General features: G+C 36.1%; 3 protein-coding genes across 12 annotated transcripts in view; 2 read left to right on the top strand and 1 right to left on the bottom strand.

Annotated features, from left to right (window-relative positions):
- tmem120b (transmembrane protein 120B) overlaps positions 1-687 on the bottom strand; it is a 29,490-nt gene extending 28,803 nt beyond the window's left edge. Inside the window, exon 1 of the mRNA XM_005169222.5 lies at positions 581-687. Coding sequence (XP_005169279.1) covers positions 581-643 — 63 coding nt within the window. The 5' untranslated portion in view covers positions 644-687. The remainder of the gene's footprint in view (positions 1-580) is intronic.
- The window catches only part of ess2 (ess-2 splicing factor homolog), a 779,665-nt gene that overhangs the window by 179,319 nt on the left and 582,343 nt on the right, over positions 1-18,003 (top strand). The window lies entirely within an intron of this gene.
- Positions 821-16,743, top strand: morn3 (MORN repeat containing 3). 10 transcript variants are annotated; one of them, XR_012385905.1, is made up of 7 exons: positions 832-950; positions 4,965-5,115; positions 7,234-7,386; positions 9,044-9,203; positions 12,335-12,519; positions 14,459-15,285; positions 15,414-16,743. XR_012385905.1 is itself a non-coding variant. In NM_001017666.1 (6 exon segments), coding segments are annotated over 5 exon segments (762 nt in total). In that variant the 5' UTR covers positions 821-950; positions 4,965-4,970; the 3' UTR covers positions 14,573-14,762.

Below are 18,003 nucleotides of genomic sequence, written 5' to 3'. Positions count from 1 at the left end.
TTTTTATATCAGATACAATATTAAATGTTTATTACATGGAAGTCCAAAATAATTGAAATAATACCAGAGTACTATCATGAATTGTGTCCCAAAAACCTAGTACTCCCATGGTAATTTACTTTAAAAGGCACTTTTTCCAAGGCATTCAAACCCCTGGAGCTTCATGAACTTTCTCTCATTCATTTTGAGCTTCATCATACTGTAATCTGACCTTGATATCAAGAATAGATCATTTTAACAGTTAAGCAATAACTCTTGGTTAACATCTAACCTAGTTTAACCAGTTACATTCGTGAAGCATTATCAGAATTACATCAGTAACACACCGAGTTCATTAAAACCGAGCAGATGTACAAAAACAATGCTTATTATTTTGTATTCTACTATATATAATATAGAAAGCTGATACAGATTTAATACACATGTACAGTAACAATAGAAATCAGTTCATCTGATGAGCTAAAGCCCGCTAGCCGCATCATAAACATCCCAAACACACACGACTGCTTCTTTAATGACTCATTAACTCATATTTTGGTTAACGACGCACAAATATAACGTTTATCCGTTCAGCTCAAACCTGTAATTGCTGATATTCTTGCTCTATTTCTGTCCATTCACTTTGACATCTCTCCAGTGACATTGTACCCGTCCGCGTTAGCGCTGCTGTGCCGCTTAACTGCCGCTAGTAGGCGCTCCAGCCATTTATATAAGCTCCGCTTCCACCACGTCAGCCAATCACAGCCGAGCATTAGGTTCAGAGGATGACATCGCCATCTGACGACCGGGAGAGTCAGCGAAAATAAACATTAGAGAGTTCGTTGCTTGGTTACAGTACACTAATTATTTTTAAGAGGTTTAGTCGAGATCGACCATTGCTTGACAATTAAAGTTGATTTTCGTAGATAAATGGTTGATTTGGGTTTTTTTAAGCGGTCTGGACTGTAAAGGTAAGTGTTGACTATGATTTATTTACTATATTTACACGTTTTAAATGCAAAAAAGCTCTAGTATTCACCATATCTTTTTGTTTAATAGCCTTTGGTGAATATAGGGTATTATAAACACATCTGTTTACACTTTGTTATTCTTCCCAAAAAGCTTTTAATAAATAAATATTTAAGTAAATACCACGAAATTTGTGCATTTGAATAAAATTGTGTTTATTATATACCTCTTTAACATCGGTAGAATTAAGGCAGTAGAAATTGTACCGCATTTCTGTCATACACAAGCATTACTCTAATACACTACATTACTATAACCATTTAATATTTCTTATAAAATGAGCATTACGGAGTTTGCATGTTCTCCCTGAGTTCGCGTGGGTTTCCTCCGGGTGCTCCGGTTTCCCCCACAGTCCAAAGACATGCGGTACAGGTGAATTGGGTAGGCTAAATTGTCCGTATTGTATGAGTGTGTGTGTAAATGTGTGAGTGGACGATTCCCAGAGATGGGTTGCAGCTGGAAGGGCATCCGCTGCGTAAAAACTTGCTGGATAAGTTGGTGGTTCATTCCGCTGTGGCGACCCCGGATTAATAAAGGGACTAAGCCGACAAGAAAATGAATGAATGAATGAATGAAAATGAGCATGTACACTACCTGACAAAAGTCTTGTCGACTATTCAAGTTTTAAGAACAGCAAATAATAACGTGACTTCTAATTGATCATTTAGTATCAGAAGTGGCTTATATGAAAGTCAAAGGCCTCTAGATGACGCTTATTTGACCACAATAAAATATGATCATGCCTTGATTATTAATGATTTCTTTAGGACAGTAAGGTCTGACTCTGCTTAGAAAAAAAGTCTCATCACTGAATAGAAATAATGTCCAGTCTAGAATATAAAGTCCTGCTGCAGTGGAGACAGCATGAATATTGTGTCTGACTCCATCATGAGTTTGGAGGACTGCATCCATACATCTCTGACATGACTCAAATCACTGATTAATAAAGTCATCTGGAACGGCAAAGAAAGCGTTCCTGCAGGACTCCCAGAGTTCATCAACACTCTTTGTGTTCATCTTCAATGCCTCCTTCATCTTACCCCAGACATGCTCAATAATGTTCATCTCTGGTGACTGGGCTGGCCAATCCTGGAGCAGCTTGACCTTCTTTGCTTTCAGGAACTTTAATGTGGAGGCTAAAGTATGCAAACGACGTTTGTAATGTAATGGGCAGCACAAATGTCTTGATACCTCAGGCTGTTGATGTTGATCATCCACTCTGCAGATCTCTCGCACCCCCCATACTGAATGTAACCCCAAACCATGACTTTTCCTTCACCAAACTTGACTGATTTCTGTGAGAATCTTGGCTCCATGCGGGTTCCAGTAGCTCTTCTGCAGTATTTGTGATGATTGGGATGCAGTTAACAGATGATTCATCAGAAAAAAAAAACACCTTCTGACACTTTCACAAATGATCAACTAGAAGTTATTTGTTGCTCTTACAACTGGGATCAACAACAAGACTTTGTCAGGTAGTGTATATCTGTCCCTCTTTTCAATAAGAGTTTTAAAACAAAACATTTCCCACATAAAAAAATAATATAGTAACTTTTAGTAAACACTAAAGTGTTTTTGAACCATACTATTTCAAATTGTATTATACTGATCTGAAAAACTAATGAATACTATAGTATACTTTAGTTTTTGCTACAGTAAATTGTGAGGTATTGCATAAATTACTCTGTAGTTGAAAACTATTTGTTTATATTATTATAAATGTGGTGGCACGGTGGATGAATGGTTAGCTATGTCGCCTCACAGCAAGAAGGTCGCTGGTTCGAGTTCTGTTTGTGTCAGCTGGTAGAATGTTGGAGGCTGGAGGAGTTTGCATGTTCCGTGTTGGCGTGGGTTTCCTTCTGGTGCCCCCCACAGTCCAAAGACATGCGGTACAGGTAAATTGGGTAGGCTAAATTGTCCATAGTGTATGAGTGTGTGTGTGTGTTAACCCTAACCCGGAGGAAACCCACACGAACGCAGGGAGAAGATGCAAACTCCACACAGAAACGCCAACTGAGCCGAGGCTCGAACCAGTGACCCAGCAACAGCACTACCCACTGCGCCACTGCTTCACCTACCACATACAGTTGAAGTCAGAATTATTAGCCTCCCTGAATTATTAGCGCCCCTGTTTATTTTTTCCCCCAATTTCTGTTCTGTTCTGGGAAGATTGTTTCAGCACATTTCTAACCATAATAGTTTTAAAAACTAATTTCTAATAACTGATTTATTTTATCTTTGTCATGATGACAGTAAATAATATTTGACTAGATATTTTTCAAGACACTACTATTCAGCTTAAAGTGACATTTAAAGGCTTAACTAGGTTAATAAGGTGAACTAGGCAGGTTAGGGTAATTAGTCAAGTTACTGTAAAACGATGGTTTGTTCTGTAGATTAATGAAAAAATAAGTTAAAGGGGCTAATAATTTTGTCCCAAAAATGTTTTTTTTTTTTATTAATAACTGCTTTTATTCTAGCCGAAATCAAACAAATAGGACTTTCTCCAGAAGAAAAAATATTATCAGACATACTGTGAAAATTTCATTGCTCTGTTAAAAACCATTTGGGAAATATTTTAAAAAGAAAATCAAAATCAAAAGGGGGCGAATAATTCTGACTTCAACTGTACATCATTTGTGTATTACTTAAACTTATTTCTTCTTTTACTTATCTCTTCTTTTTACACGAAACATATTTTATCCTTTTGGCATCTTTGACATATTATTTGTTCGATTCCATGTGTATCTTTACATTTTATAACATAGACCCCCAAAAAATCAGTACTGCAAACAGCCATTAATTAAAATGTCATCATACCTTTCTCATTTGATGATTTGAAGTTCATCAAGACTCTTTGGATTCATCTTCAATGCCTCCTCCTTCATCTTACCCCAGACATGCTCAATAATGTTCATCTCTGGTGACTGGGCTGGCCAATCCTGGAGCACCTTGACCTTCTTTGCTTTTAGGAACTTTAATGTGGAGGCTAAAGTATGAGAAACGACGTTTGTAATGTAATGGGCAGCACAAATGTCTTGATACCTCAGGCTGTTGATGTTGATCATCCACTCTGCAGATCTCTCACACGCCCCCATACTGAATGTAACCCCAAACCATGACTTTTCCTTCACCAAACTTGACTGATTTTTGTGAGAATCTTGGCTCCATGCGGGTTCCAGTAGCTCTTCTGCAGTATTTGTGATGATTGGGATGCAGTTAACAGATGATTTTAGCCTACCTGACTTCAACTGTACATCATTCCTCTATTACTTAAACTTATTTCTTCTTTTACTTATCTTCTTTTTACACTAAACATATTTTATCCTTTTGGCATCTTTGACATATTATTTGTTCGATCCCATGTGTATCTTTACATTTTATAACATAGACCCCCAAAAAATCAGTACTGCAAACAGCCATTAATTAAAATGTCATCATACCTTTCTCATTTGATGCTTTTTCAATCACCTTTATCCTTATATTCCTTTAATAATATATATTTATACAGCTTTTTTAATAATATCCTGACAGTCTTTGAGAGTCTGTTCTAGACTGTTCCATAATTTCACTCCACATACAGACATGCACAAACTTTTTTAAGTTGTCTTTGTTTTCAACCTCCTAAAATCTCAGATTATACCCCCCTTGTCTTTCTTCAAAAAACTTTTGTATGCATTTCAGATTTATCCCTAGCTTTAAACATAAAGCAAAAACAACGAATTTGTATAAGTTACTATAGTATTTGTCATGTGGGTTAAAAGAAAAATGAATAAACCAAAAAATAAATGCTGCATTAATGAATATTATGAGCATACATCAATGCAATTCTATATCTGATTATTTCTTGGAGACAGTAAAATGCACCAATTGTGTGGAATCAATGAACCACACTGCAAAATAATGTGCATATTGGCACATAACAATCTAATAAAATAATATTGATGTTTTTTCAGTGCAGTATGCCTTATGTGAAAAGACCCCCGACCGCAGAACCGCTAGTGAAACTTTGGGACAGAAAGGCTCAAAAATATGGACTTCATCACACGGTGTATTCGGTCAATGGAGATCAATACACGGGCGAATGGATGGATAATAAGAAGCACGGTAATGTTTAATTGCTTGAATATTTATTGGCATGTTTTAAACATGGCAGGCCTTGAAGATCACAGTGAGAACAAGCCTCAATTGAACCGACTTTGATATTCAGATGTGCTCTGCAGGTTGTGTGCTTCTTAAATTAAAGTTTGACTAAGTAGAATGAGACCTCATTTTACCCTAAGTAAAGAGATAGTTCTGGTGACACGGTGGCTTAGTGGTTAGCACTGTCGCCTCACAGCAAGAAGGTTGCTGGTTTGAGTCCCGGCTGGGTCTGTTGGCATTTCTGTGTGGAGTTTGCATGTTCCGTGTTGATGTGGGTTTCCTCCGGGTGCTCCGGTTTCCCCTATACAGCGCATGTGTTTGGACTGTGGGGGAACTGAATAAACTAAATTGGCCGTAGTGTATGAGTGGATGTGAGAATGAGTGTGTATGGGTGTTTCCCAGTACTGGGTTGCAGCTGGAAGAGCATTTGCTGTGTAAAACATATGCTGGATAATTTGGTGGTTTATGCTGGCGGCCCCCTGATTAATATAGAGACTAAGCTGAAGGAAAATGAATGAATAAAGACATATTTCACCCAAAAATGAAAATTCTGTCATCATTTCCTCATCCTCCACTTGTTTCAAACTGGTTTGAGTTTCTTCCTTCTGTTAAACACAAAAGAAAATATACTCAAGAATGCTGACAATGCACTTTTTTTATTCCTACAGTTGAACCTTTGCTAAGCTCCGCCCCCCTCCTTATTTACTGTTGCTATGCATGTCAAGCTTTCGTGCCTTACAGTATGTGTGCGCCGGTGTCAGACATTTCCAGGGAGATTATTGGTCATTTTTGGCAAACAGGTGAGATTTTTAGGTTAGCCAGACAAAAAAGGACTGCACACTGTAAAAAAAATCCGTAATTTTACGATTTATTTCTGGCAGCTGGGGTGCCGGAAAAAAACGTAAAATAACGGCCGTTAAATTACGGAAATTTACTGTAAAATAGAGAAAATTTGAAATTAAATTACAGAAATTTCCTTAAATTTAAATTTCTGGTAAATTTCTGTTATTCAACCTCTGTTATTTTACAGTAGATTTCTGTAATTTAACGTCCGTTATTTTACGCTTTTTTTTTTTTTCCAGCACCCCAGCTGCCAGAAATAAACTGTAAAATTACGGATTTTTTTTAACAGTGTAGTATACATTACAGGGGTATATTCATGACATAATATGCAACCGATAGAGAATGATTTAATTAAAATTGAAGCTAAAGCCAAGCCGCCTCATACGCTGACCATTCAACAGCTTAGTTCATGCACAGCAGGAGATACTTACCCGCTATAACACCGTCAATGACTAAATCTCCAAAAGACAGATGAAAACATCGAGGAATTGACAGAAACACAAAGATTTAAAATGACTGAAAAACAGCTGCGGGTAAAGTATATTAATCGATATTATTAGTATAAGAGAAGTATAATTAGAAGTATATTAAACAAGTGCTTTTCCCAGAGATGGGTTGCGGCTGGAAGGGCATCCGCTGCGTAAAAACTTGCTGGATAAGTTGGCGGTTCATTCCGCTGTGGCGACCCTGGATTAATAAAGGGACTAAGCCGACAAGAAAATGAATGAATGCATAAACAAGTGCCCAATTTGTGATCATATCTCATATCTCTATTTTTGTTTAAATGTGATCCAAATATTCGGAGCTTGAAACATGGAAATATGATTAAATTGTGCTGCCTTTACAGCCCCACACATGATTGATCAATGCCTGGCAAAAATTTCACCACCCCATCCAAACTTTTAGGATACCGGTTATCAGATTTACACAATCCATATGCAAAACTCTTTGGTTTGTTTCCCTTGCTCAAAAGCTTGACAGACCTCCCGCGCCTATTTACGATTGCTAAGCCACGATTGGTCTGTGGCTGTTTTCGGGTGTGGATTAGCGAAGGCTCAATTGATGTCAATGGTTGCTTTTTTCCAACATTCTCCAAAATATCTTTTTTTTGTTGTTGTAGAAATTTATTTATAAAAGTTTAGAATCACTTCAGTAATTGATGAGGAAATGTTCATTTTTGGGTGAACTGTCTCTTTAAACAACTGCTCACTAACGTACATCTTACTCTGCTAAGGAAAGGGAAAGCAGGTTTGGAAGAGAGCAGGAATAGTCTATGATGGAGACTGGAGGTGTGGAAAGCGGGACGGGTTTGGAACTCTAAGCAGGATGGACCCAGAAACCAAAGAGTATACGAGGGTTTATGTCGGGTCTTGGAGGAATGACAAGAAGGAAGTAAGTAGCAAAGACACCTTATTGAATTACATGGTTTGCCAAATTAGGACATTCAATAAACAATGTTCCTTGGCAGGGCTTAATGGGGGCCTATTATGCAAATATCATTTTTATAAGGGGTCGTGTGGCAAAAGTTTGTGAATATAAGCAGCTTCTAATAGTAAAAATTAATTCATTGTATTTGTTTATAGTCACTCTTGATATAAACAGTCTGCAGAAACACTTTGATTGACATTCTCCATTTGTACGTGTCATCAGGGAAGGAAAGCTCCGCCCACTAGTGACCATCTCTCCCTCATTAGCATAGAACATTAGTCTTAATTTTAAATCTGCCTCTATGCTGACACATAAGCATTTGTAGCTCCACCCTTTTTTGAAAAGAGCACAATCTCATTTAAATTTAAAGCGACAGTCATCAAAACGGCACAATTAGGATCAAAGCCTAAAAGGGTCAGATTTAGAGAGTTATAAAACAATATCTGTGTGATATTTTGAGCTGAAACTTTACATACACACTCTTGGCACATCAGAGACTTATTTTACATCTTGTAATAAGGGGCATAATAGGTCATCTTTAAAAATGTGTTATTATTTGTCATTGTCTATTTCACAAAAATAAAGAAGATAGAAAAGCCATTTGGGTGACAAACTTAGAATTCAGATGTCTGTAGGTCCACTTTTAGAATTAATCAAAACAAATTAAAACTCTGTTATCCATTTCTCACCCTCAAGTCTCCCCAAAGACATTTGTTCATCTTCTGAACACAAACTAAGATGTTTTAAGTGAAATCAGAGAGCTCCCTCATCCTCCATAGACAGCAAAATAAGTTCCAGACTTATTCAAAATCTAGAAAAATACCAAAAACCTCCTCAAAACCGACCATATCATGCCTTCAGGGGTTGAAACAGAATATTTTCAAGCCACGAGTATAAAAATGTTGACTTTATTAAAAGTTCTTTTTCTTCTCAGTGTCAGTATAGAGTGCATGCTCACATCACTTATGCGCTCGCATGTATTACCATAATTTTTTTTCAATGAAAGATTATATTATCTAAATATTGTAACAAAAGATAAAAGGATCAGTTGGTATACACATTTATTTCCAATGCTTTTTTTGCTTATAGTTGAAGTCAGAATTATTAGCTTTCCTGTGTATTTTCCCCCAATTTTTGTTTAATGGACAGCAGATTTTTTTCAACAGAATAGTTTTAATAATTTATTTTATCTTTGACATGATGACAGTAAATAATATTTGACTAGATATTTTTTCAAGACATTTCTATACAGCTTAAAGTGACATTTTAAGGCTTAACTAGGGTAATTAGGGTAATTAGGCAAGTCATTGTATAACGGTGGTTTGTTGTGTAGACAATTAAAAACAAACATTGCTTAAGGGGGCTATTAATAATGACCTTAAAATGGTTTAAAAAAATTAAGAACTGCTTTTATTCAAGCCGAAATAAAACAAATAAGACTTTCTACAGAAGAAAAAAATATTATAGGAAATACTGTGAAAAATTCCTGAATCTGTTTAACATCATTTAAAAAAATATTAGAAAAAGAAATCTAATTTTGACAGAAACTGTATAATAGCCAATATTTTTGACCGTGACTTTATGTCCGCATTTAAACTGCATGCCTGTCTTTCACTGGCAGGGTGCTGGGTCTTATTTCTACAGTGCATCTGCGTTTTATGAGGGCCAGTGGAGTGGAGATGAGAGGAGCGGATGGGGACGAATGCAGTATGAGAATGGAGAGCTGTATGAAGGAGAGTGGCTGAGGGACAAACATCATGGGGAGGGCTTGATTTTGCTAGGTACACACTTAAAACTGTTTGCATAAGTTCATTTATGGAACAAAATCAATGCCTAAAGTCTTGAATTAAAAAGCTTGTTGAATATCACAAACTGAAAAAAATAATACACCGTATTAACAAGTTCTTGCATTTTAATGACTTGAATTCCAGGGTTTGTATTCTTAGGTCCTGAAATTTAACATATCTGTATATTTAAGCTTTGAATATTTCAACGAAAAATATTTCAAACACGTTTTCATACTTAAAAATTCAATAATTCATATTCAATTTTTAGATTTCACTGAAATCTGACAGGGCTAAGAACAATTACGAACAAAGATATTCAAAAGCAGAGATTTTATGAGAATGTCACACAAAACAGTTAACCTGGAACTGTTAAACAGTGTTCAGGTATGATTTAAGGTTGGTTATGGATGGGGCGTCTAATTTAAAATAATTTAACATAACGTGCGAATGCATTAAAGGAGCGTCTTCAGTTATTATTTAAACGCAGCTATGTCAGGATTGGGATAGGTTATATAATTTCATTATTTAAATTATGATTGTTAATATTAATATTTTATGTCATGTATTTGGGCTATTGCGCTTAAATAAGTCATCCGTGATTCTAAATTAATGATGTAATGTTGAATTTTATCAGTCGAATTTGATCCACTGAATTTATGGAAGCGAATATTTGAACTGAAATAAAATGAACTGAAAATGACCTTTTGAATATTATACATCGTATTTTTAAAGGGTATTGAATATTTTGTAAGTGAAATCTGAAAATTGAATATGAATTATTGAATTTTTAAGTATGAAAACATGTTTGAAATATTTTTCGTTGAAATATTCAAAGCTTAAATAAACAGATATGTTAAATTTCAGGACCTAAAAATACAAACCCTGGAACTCAAGTCATTAAAATGCAAGAACTTGTTAATACGGTGTATTATTTTTTTCAGTTTGTGATATTCAACAAGCTTTTTAATTCAAGACTTTCGGCATTGATTTTGTTCCATATTCATTCAAATCTATATTTCTAATTTAATGTTTATATTATTGTCTCTGGGCACAATATATTGTAATATATTACTGTGCATATATATATATATATATATATATATATATATATATATATATATATATATATATATATATATATATATATATATGTCAATCTATGCAAAATTATCGTTATCGCGATAAAAGTATGTGCAATATATGTGTGGTAAATTACATTTATTTTGTGCATTGGTTATCTAAATTTGACCAATCAGATGGGGGCTTACGATCTTTAGCCCCGGCTTTAGGCCTGTTGGTTGGAGCAGCCCAAGAGTGAATAAAGAGCTGAGAATACTTATATAAATATACTTATAGAAAATAAAAAATAAAGACAACTGTCAATCAGAGTCAGAATATCTGCTTATTTTTTTAATCATTCATAGTGTCTTAAAGACTTTTTAGTCTGAATTAGATTAATTAGATCTGGAAAAATATGTTTATTTTAACATCATTAAACAAAGAAATTATTTTAAAACATAATAAGATAGCATTTTTCTAGGGAAATGTTATATCACAAGAAATATCGTTATCGCAATACTCGACAACAATATCGCATATTTTTCCAGTACCGTAAAGCCCTAATCAAGTTTGTCCCAGAGTAAACAAAGATAAAATAAATGATATAAAAAATTAAATACAACTAAATGACAATGATCTCTATTACATATCACACACGGAGAACAAAACACAACCGCTGATAAAACTCTGTCATGAAATGACAGACAGAGTCCAGACCTAAATATTATAGAGTCAGTGTGAAAATACATGAAGAGAGAAAAACATGACAGCTGATATCTAAATAATAATTTAGGAAGAGCTGAAAGAGGCCTGACACTACACAGCACATTATTTCAGAAAACTTTAAACAATTCAGGCTATGATTGATGCCAACAGAGATCACATTAAACAGACTTTTGCTTGAAGAAGTAATTTTGTTCGAAAAATGGTCTCCCGATAGAGCTATATAAAAATGGAGGTCACTTTTATTTTCTTTTTCAAATATTTCCCAAATGATGTTTAACAGATTCAGGAGTTTTTCCACAGCATTTCCTAGAATGTTTTTTTCTTCTGGAGAAAGTCTTATTTGTTTTATTTCGACTAGAATAAAAGCAGTTTTTAATTTTTTTAAACACCATTTTAAGGTCAATAATATAAGCCCCCTTAAGCAATATTTGTTTCGATTGTCTACAGAACAATGCATCATTATACATCAATAACTTGCCTAATTACCCTAACCTGCCTAATTAACCTAGTTAAGCCTTAAAATGTCACTTTAAGCTGAATACTAGTGTCTTGAAAAATATCTACACTGTAAAACCCAAAAAGTTTAGGTACTCAAACCATTTGAGGAAACCGATTGCAACAAACCATTTGAGTTCAAAAACTAATCCTGTTGAGTACTGTGAACTTACTTCATTTGAGAAAATGAAGCAATTTGAGCACAGTAAAACCTGATATATGAGGCAACTCGAACCCTTTGAGGAAACCGATTGCTACAAACCGTTTGAGTTAAACTAATCTATACGAGTACTGTGAACTTACACCATTTAAGTTGAAGTAATGAGCTATTTAATTAACTCATTACCTTCAACACTGAGTTCAAAAGTCTTTTCAAATGAGTAGAGTTAACTTACAGTAAATTTTGAGTTAACAACACTCCTTTCATTTGATAAAGTTGACTTTTGGGCATTACAGTGTAGTCAAATATTATGTACTGCCATCAGAAATGAGAAATTAAAACTATTATATTTAGAAAATCTGCTCTTTGTTAAACACAAATTGTGGAAAAATAATGAAGAGGGCACTAACAACTCTGACTTCAACTGTACATATTTAAGTACAGAGTAATATTATACATATAGAACTACTTACTATAGGGTTAGGATGAGCTGTAAGTTGCATGCAATTATGTGTAATTTATTGTGACCACTATAGTATGTACATTGAACATGCGTATCAAGGACAACATAAAAATAAAGTGTTACCTTATTTACTTTTCAGCATTTCTAAATTTGAATTGCATAGATTTATTTATATGTACTCTGAATAAAGAAGCAGAACTATTTTTTACTCTTTTTGTAAAGCTAATGGAAACCGCTTTGTGGGCACCTGGAGTGATGGGAAGAAGAACGGACATGGCCAGTTGTTCTTCCTGGACAGAGGGCAGCTGTACGAAGGCTTCTGGGTTGACGATGTTGCTAAATGTGGAAGCATTTCTGATTTCGGAAGAGAAACAGCAGTCAGACCGACAGTCTATCCCATCCCCAAGGTTAATGATTATCACGGACATTTGCATAATTTCCATATCAACAGTAGCGCATGAAGCAAATGCGAGCTTTTAGTCACAGGTTCTGACCAGCTTTAGTCTTATGATGCAGGGGTATATTTTTGGGAATAGCCAAAAATACAGTGTATGAGTCGAAACGATTGATTTTACTTATATGTAAAAAAGTATTAAACATTAAAGAGGACCTATTTGTCCACTATTTATAAGATGTTAAATAGGTTATGTCCCAAGAGTGTGTGTGTGAAGTTTAATCTCAAAATACCACACAAGTATTGTTTTATAACTCTCTGAAACTGAACCTTTTAGGTTTCGATTCTAATCGTGGTGTTTTTCTGACGGTCGCTTTAAATGCAAATGAGATTGTGCTCTTTTGAAAAGAGGGAGGAGCTACAATTGCCTGCGTGTCAGCATAGTGGCAGATTCTAAAACAAGACTAATGTTCTATGCTAATGAGGCAGAGATGGACACTAGAGGGCGGGGCTTTCCCCCTCTGATGACACCTACAAAGGGAGAATGTCAATCAAAGTGTTTCTGCAGACTGTTTATAACAAGAGTGATTGTAAACAAATACAATCAATAGCTTTTTTTTCTATTAGAAGCTGCTTATATTCACACAACTGTGTTTAAACCCCTTATAAAAATGAATTTTGAATAATAGGTTCGTTTTTGATGTGTAATATTCATTGCCAAGAGCTCCATTTGTTTATGTTTAAAGGTGATTTTCTAAATATTATTTTATTTATTATTAATATCATTTTATAACTATTAAATTCCAGATATTAAAATGTCCTATTATTACAAACCCCAGATCAATGTGAAGCTTCATTATTCAGCTTGCTGATGATATACACTCACCGGCCAGTTTATTGGGTACACTTGTCCAACTGCTCGTTTATGCAAATTTCTAATCAGCCAATCACATGGCAGCAACTCAATGCATATGGGCATGTAGACATGGTCAAGCAAGCATCAGAATGGGGATGAAAGTTGATTTAAGTTTAAAGACTTTGAACGTGTCATGGTTGATGGTGCCAGACGGGCTGGTCTGAGTATTTCAGAAACTGCTGATCTACTGGGATTTTCACGCACTACCATCTCTAGGGTTTACAGAGAATGCTCTGAAAAAGAGGAAATATCCAGTGAGCGGCAGTTCTTTGGGTGCAAATGCCTTGTTGATGCCAGAGGTCAGAGGAGAATGGCCAGACTGGCTCCAGCTGATAGAAAGGCAACAGTAACTCAAATAAGCACTCGTTACAACCGAGGTCTGCAATAGAGCATCTCTGAACACACAACACGTCCAACCTTGAGGCGGATGGGCTACAGCAGCAGAACACCACACCGGGTGCCACTCCTGTCAGCTGAGAACAGGAAACTGAGGCTATAATTCTTGGTACACTTTGGGCCCATTAGTACCAACTGAGCATTGTGTCAACGCCACAGTGTACCCATCTTCTGATGGCTGCTTCCAGCAGGATAACACGCCACGTCATGAATCATGTCTCAGACTGGTTTCTTGAACATGACAATGAGTTCACTGTACTCAAATGGCCTCCACAGTCCCCAGACCTCAATCCAATAGAGCACCTTTGGGATATGATGAAATGGGAGATTCTCATCATGGATGTGCGGCCGACAAATCTGCAGCAACTGTGTGATGCTATCATGTCAATATGGAACAAAATCTCTCAGGAATATTTCCAGTACTTTGCTGAATCTATGACACGAAGCATTAGGGCAGCTCTGAAGGCAAACCGGTACTAGTAAGGTGTACCTAATAAAGTGGCCAGTGAGTGTAAATTTATATCTCAACATCCAAAAATGTACCCATATGGCTGGTTTTGTGCTCCAGGCTCACATATGATGTCCTTATGCATGTTCCCGCTGTAATGCTGAGTCTCAAATGCTGTTTTAATGTCCGCAGGTTTGCCTACAGGACTCACAGGCTGTGCTGATGGAGGCACAGGCATATTTCACTGAGGATGACGAGAAGTCAGCAGAGATCACCGAGTCGGTTCATAAGCAGTATTCACCTTGATAATGTCCTGAAGTCAAGAAAGGCAGACCTGTGCAGTGAAACACGGTTTATCAACGCCTCAGTCAGCTTACACTCACAATAAACACACACCATACATGAAAAAGCAGATGATACATTATGCATCTATTAACAATTTACAAAATGCTCATCTCAGCAGGTCACGCACACAATATAAAAGAGCACAAAAAAAGTGTCTGGTTGAAGTGGATTTGATTAAGACTTTAATGTATAAAATGTGGGTTTTAGCACATGTAGTGTACTGATAAAAAAGAGCTGCTGAATCAAAGTTATAAAACAAAATATGAATATCATTTCAAATACTTTAGACAAAATGTCATTGTATTTCAATTTGGCAACACTGAACATGTTAAAGAGATAGATCTCCCAAAAGTTAAACTTCTGTCATCATTTACTCACCCTTTACCTTCTGTTGTACAAACATATATAGATAATAATGTTAAATAGGACATTTATCCCTACTATGGATGCTGGTTTCCAACATTCTTCAAAACAAAGTAAATGTATATATGTACACTACTTGACAAAAGTCGTCCCCTATACAAGTTTTAGGAGCAGCAAATAATAGGTTGATTTCTAGCTGATCATTTGGTATCAGAAGTGGTTTATATGAAAGGTAAATGCCTCTAGATGACACTTATTTGACCAATATAAAACATGATCATGCCTTGATTTTGAATAATTTCATTAGGACAGTAAGGTCTAACTCTGCTTAGACAAAAGTCTCATCACTGAGCAGAAATAATGTCCAGTATTGAATATAAAGTCCTGCTGCAGTGGAGACAGAATGAATATTGTGTCTGACTCCATCATGAGCTTGGAGGACTGCATCCATACATCTCTGACATGACTCAAATCACTGATTAATAAAGTCATCTGGAACGGCAAAGAAAGCGTTCCTGCAGGACTCCCAGAGTTCATCAAGAGTCTTTGTGTTCATCTTCAATGCCTGCTCCTCCATCTTACCCCAGACATGCTCAATAATGTTCATGTCTGGTGACTGGGCTGGCCAATCCTGGAGCAGCTTGACCTTCTTTGCTTTCAGGAGCTTTGATGTTGAGGCTGAAGTATGAGGAGCGCTATCCTGCTGAAGAATTCACCCTCTCCTGTGGTTTGTAATGTAATGAGCAGCACAAATGTCTTGATACCTCAGGCTGTTGATGTTGCAGATCTCTCGCACGCCCCCATACTGAATGTAACCCCAAACCATGATTTCTCCTTCACCAAACTTGACAGATTTGTATGAGAATCTTGGGTCCGTGCTGGGTCCAGTAGGTCTTCTGCAGTATTTGTGATGATCGGGATGCAGATCAACACATGATTCATCTGAAAAATCCACCTTCTGTCACTTTTCCAAATGATCAACTAGAAGTCAGGTTATTATGCAAAATAACTGGGATCAATGACAAGCCTTTTGTCAGGTAGTGTTCTGTATATGTATCTATACTGTATATGTATCGATAGACAGATGAAGTAGATATTTTGCAAGATACTTAGTTCAGCTTAAAGTGTTATTTAAAGGCTTAACTAGGTGAATTAGGCATTATGTAACAGTGGTTTATTCTGTAGATATTTTAACAAAAATATTGTTTAAGGGGGCTAATAATTTTGGCCTTAAAAAATAAAAACTGCTTTTATTCTGGCTGAAATTAAACAAATAAGACATAGCATTATAAGAAATACTATGAAAAATTCCTTGCTCTGTTAATCATCATTTGAGAAATATATATTTGTTCAACAGAAAAAAATAAACTCAAACACCCCTGTAGGGCGAGTAAACACCGAGTATATTTCGTCTTTTGGGTGAGATACTCTTTTAAAGTGGCATTTCAGCTAATTTTATAAACCTTTACTGCACTTCTGCTTCACAAACACTTTGTTTAATCCTGCAATCCTGCTAGTTCCTCAGCCGTGACGGATTTAAGTACTCGCATCCAAACCTCAGGACCAACTGAGGCCCCTTTAATGGGAATCTGTTTCAAATGCTACCAAAAAAGGTCAAACATGTTGATAAAGTGCCTTTGTTTCTACTAAAGATGTGCTCACACACACTGGGGGCTCATTTAAGAAAACAACAGAGTTCGAGTAAGACGTGTGTGTGTTTTTTTTTGGTTTTGATTCTGCTGTTAAACAGCAAAGCCCTGATTCAGAACGCATTAAACTCATTTGGTCAAGTGGACATAAAAGTGTCCCCTGCACTGTGGTAACTTCAAAAACAGACTCTGATCAGTGTTTAAAAAGAGATTGTGTAATGTACACGTGTTTTTAAGAAATTAATGGAAAGCAGTTTCTGCTACAGAATTATAAATCCAAATTTTGTATTTATTATTAGCTCAGAATCGTGAATGAAGTAACAAGATTTAAAACAAAATAAGAACTTGAAACTGTAATATATATATATATATGTTTAGAATTCATTCATTTTCTTTTCGGCTCACTCCCTTAATTAATCTAGGGTCGCCACAGCGGAATGAACCGCCAACATATTCAGCACGTTTTACGCAGCGAATTCCCTTCCAGCCGCAACCCATCACTGGGAAACACATATACACATTAATTCACACACATACACTACAGCCAATATTACCATACCCAATTCTCCTTTAGCACGTGTGTTTAGACTTGAGGGGGAAACCGGAGCACCCGGAGGAAACCCACACCAACACGGGGAGAACATGCAAACTCCACACAGAAATACCAACTGACCCAGCCGAGGCTCAAACCAGCAACCTTCTTGCTGTAAGACGAACATGCTACCCACTGCGCCACCATGTTTAGAATTGCGTTATGTAAACTAAATTTCACTCAAAAAATTATGTTTACTGTTTGTTCAAACTACTTATTTAAAGTATATCTTTTAAAACTCAATTCTTGAGTTTTTTTGGGACAACTTAATTGTTTTATGTTCAATCAACTTAATTATTTTTTTTAAAATCGAATAAGTTAACTTAATTCCTTCATGTTTTCCCAACACAAAATTCAAGAGTTTCTACTTAGATATGCTTAGCGTTTATAGCAGGTTTGCCATGCTGTCCCGGGAGAGAACCCTGAGCTCGAAGATATTTGAGCCCGGGGCTACAGCCCGTCAATAAGCTTATCAGGAGATCCGAGATCAGGTAGGTCTCGAGAGAAAAAGGAGGAAAAGAAGGAGATGGGGTGGAAGGGGGGATTTTTTCATAACGAAGATAAAGCAGTAGGGAAAAAATGATCCATTTATAGTAAACTAGGATCACTCTGATTGGATTATTACTGATTACAGATGAGCAGCCAGTCGTGCTTAATCATATCACGTGCTCCTCTCGAAATTAGTTTGTGAAACTTCACTGTGGAACTAAGCTTTTTTTTTTACAGTGTAGCAAGATATGAACTTTAGTAACTGCAAGATTTTAACTAGGAATTCATAGAAAGGAAAG

The sequence above is a fragment of the Danio rerio genome, chromosome 10 (genome assembly GCF_049306965.1).
Source record: "Danio rerio strain Tuebingen ecotype United States chromosome 10, GRCz12tu, whole genome shotgun sequence".
In the NCBI taxonomy this organism is placed as follows: Eukaryota; Metazoa; Chordata; class Actinopteri; order Cypriniformes; family Danionidae; genus Danio; species Danio rerio.
The sequence above is the reverse complement of the archived record's forward strand: the minus strand, read 5'-3'. Positions and strand labels throughout refer to the sequence as shown.

Bases quoted from the DNA above. Each gene is read 5' to 3' on its own strand.
- morn3 (XM_073913969.1), top strand. From the start codon at position 5,041: ATGGACTTCATCACACGGTGTATTCGGTCAATGGAGATCAATACACGG. The intron at 5,116-7,233 runs GTAATGTTTAAT...TGCTAAGGAAAG, and splicing joins GATGGATAATAAGAAGCACG to GGAAAGCAGGTTTGGAAGAG. The intron at 12,520-14,458 runs GTTAATGATTAT...TAATGTCCGCAG, and splicing joins CAGTCTATCCCATCCCCAAG to GTTTGCCTACAGGACTCACA.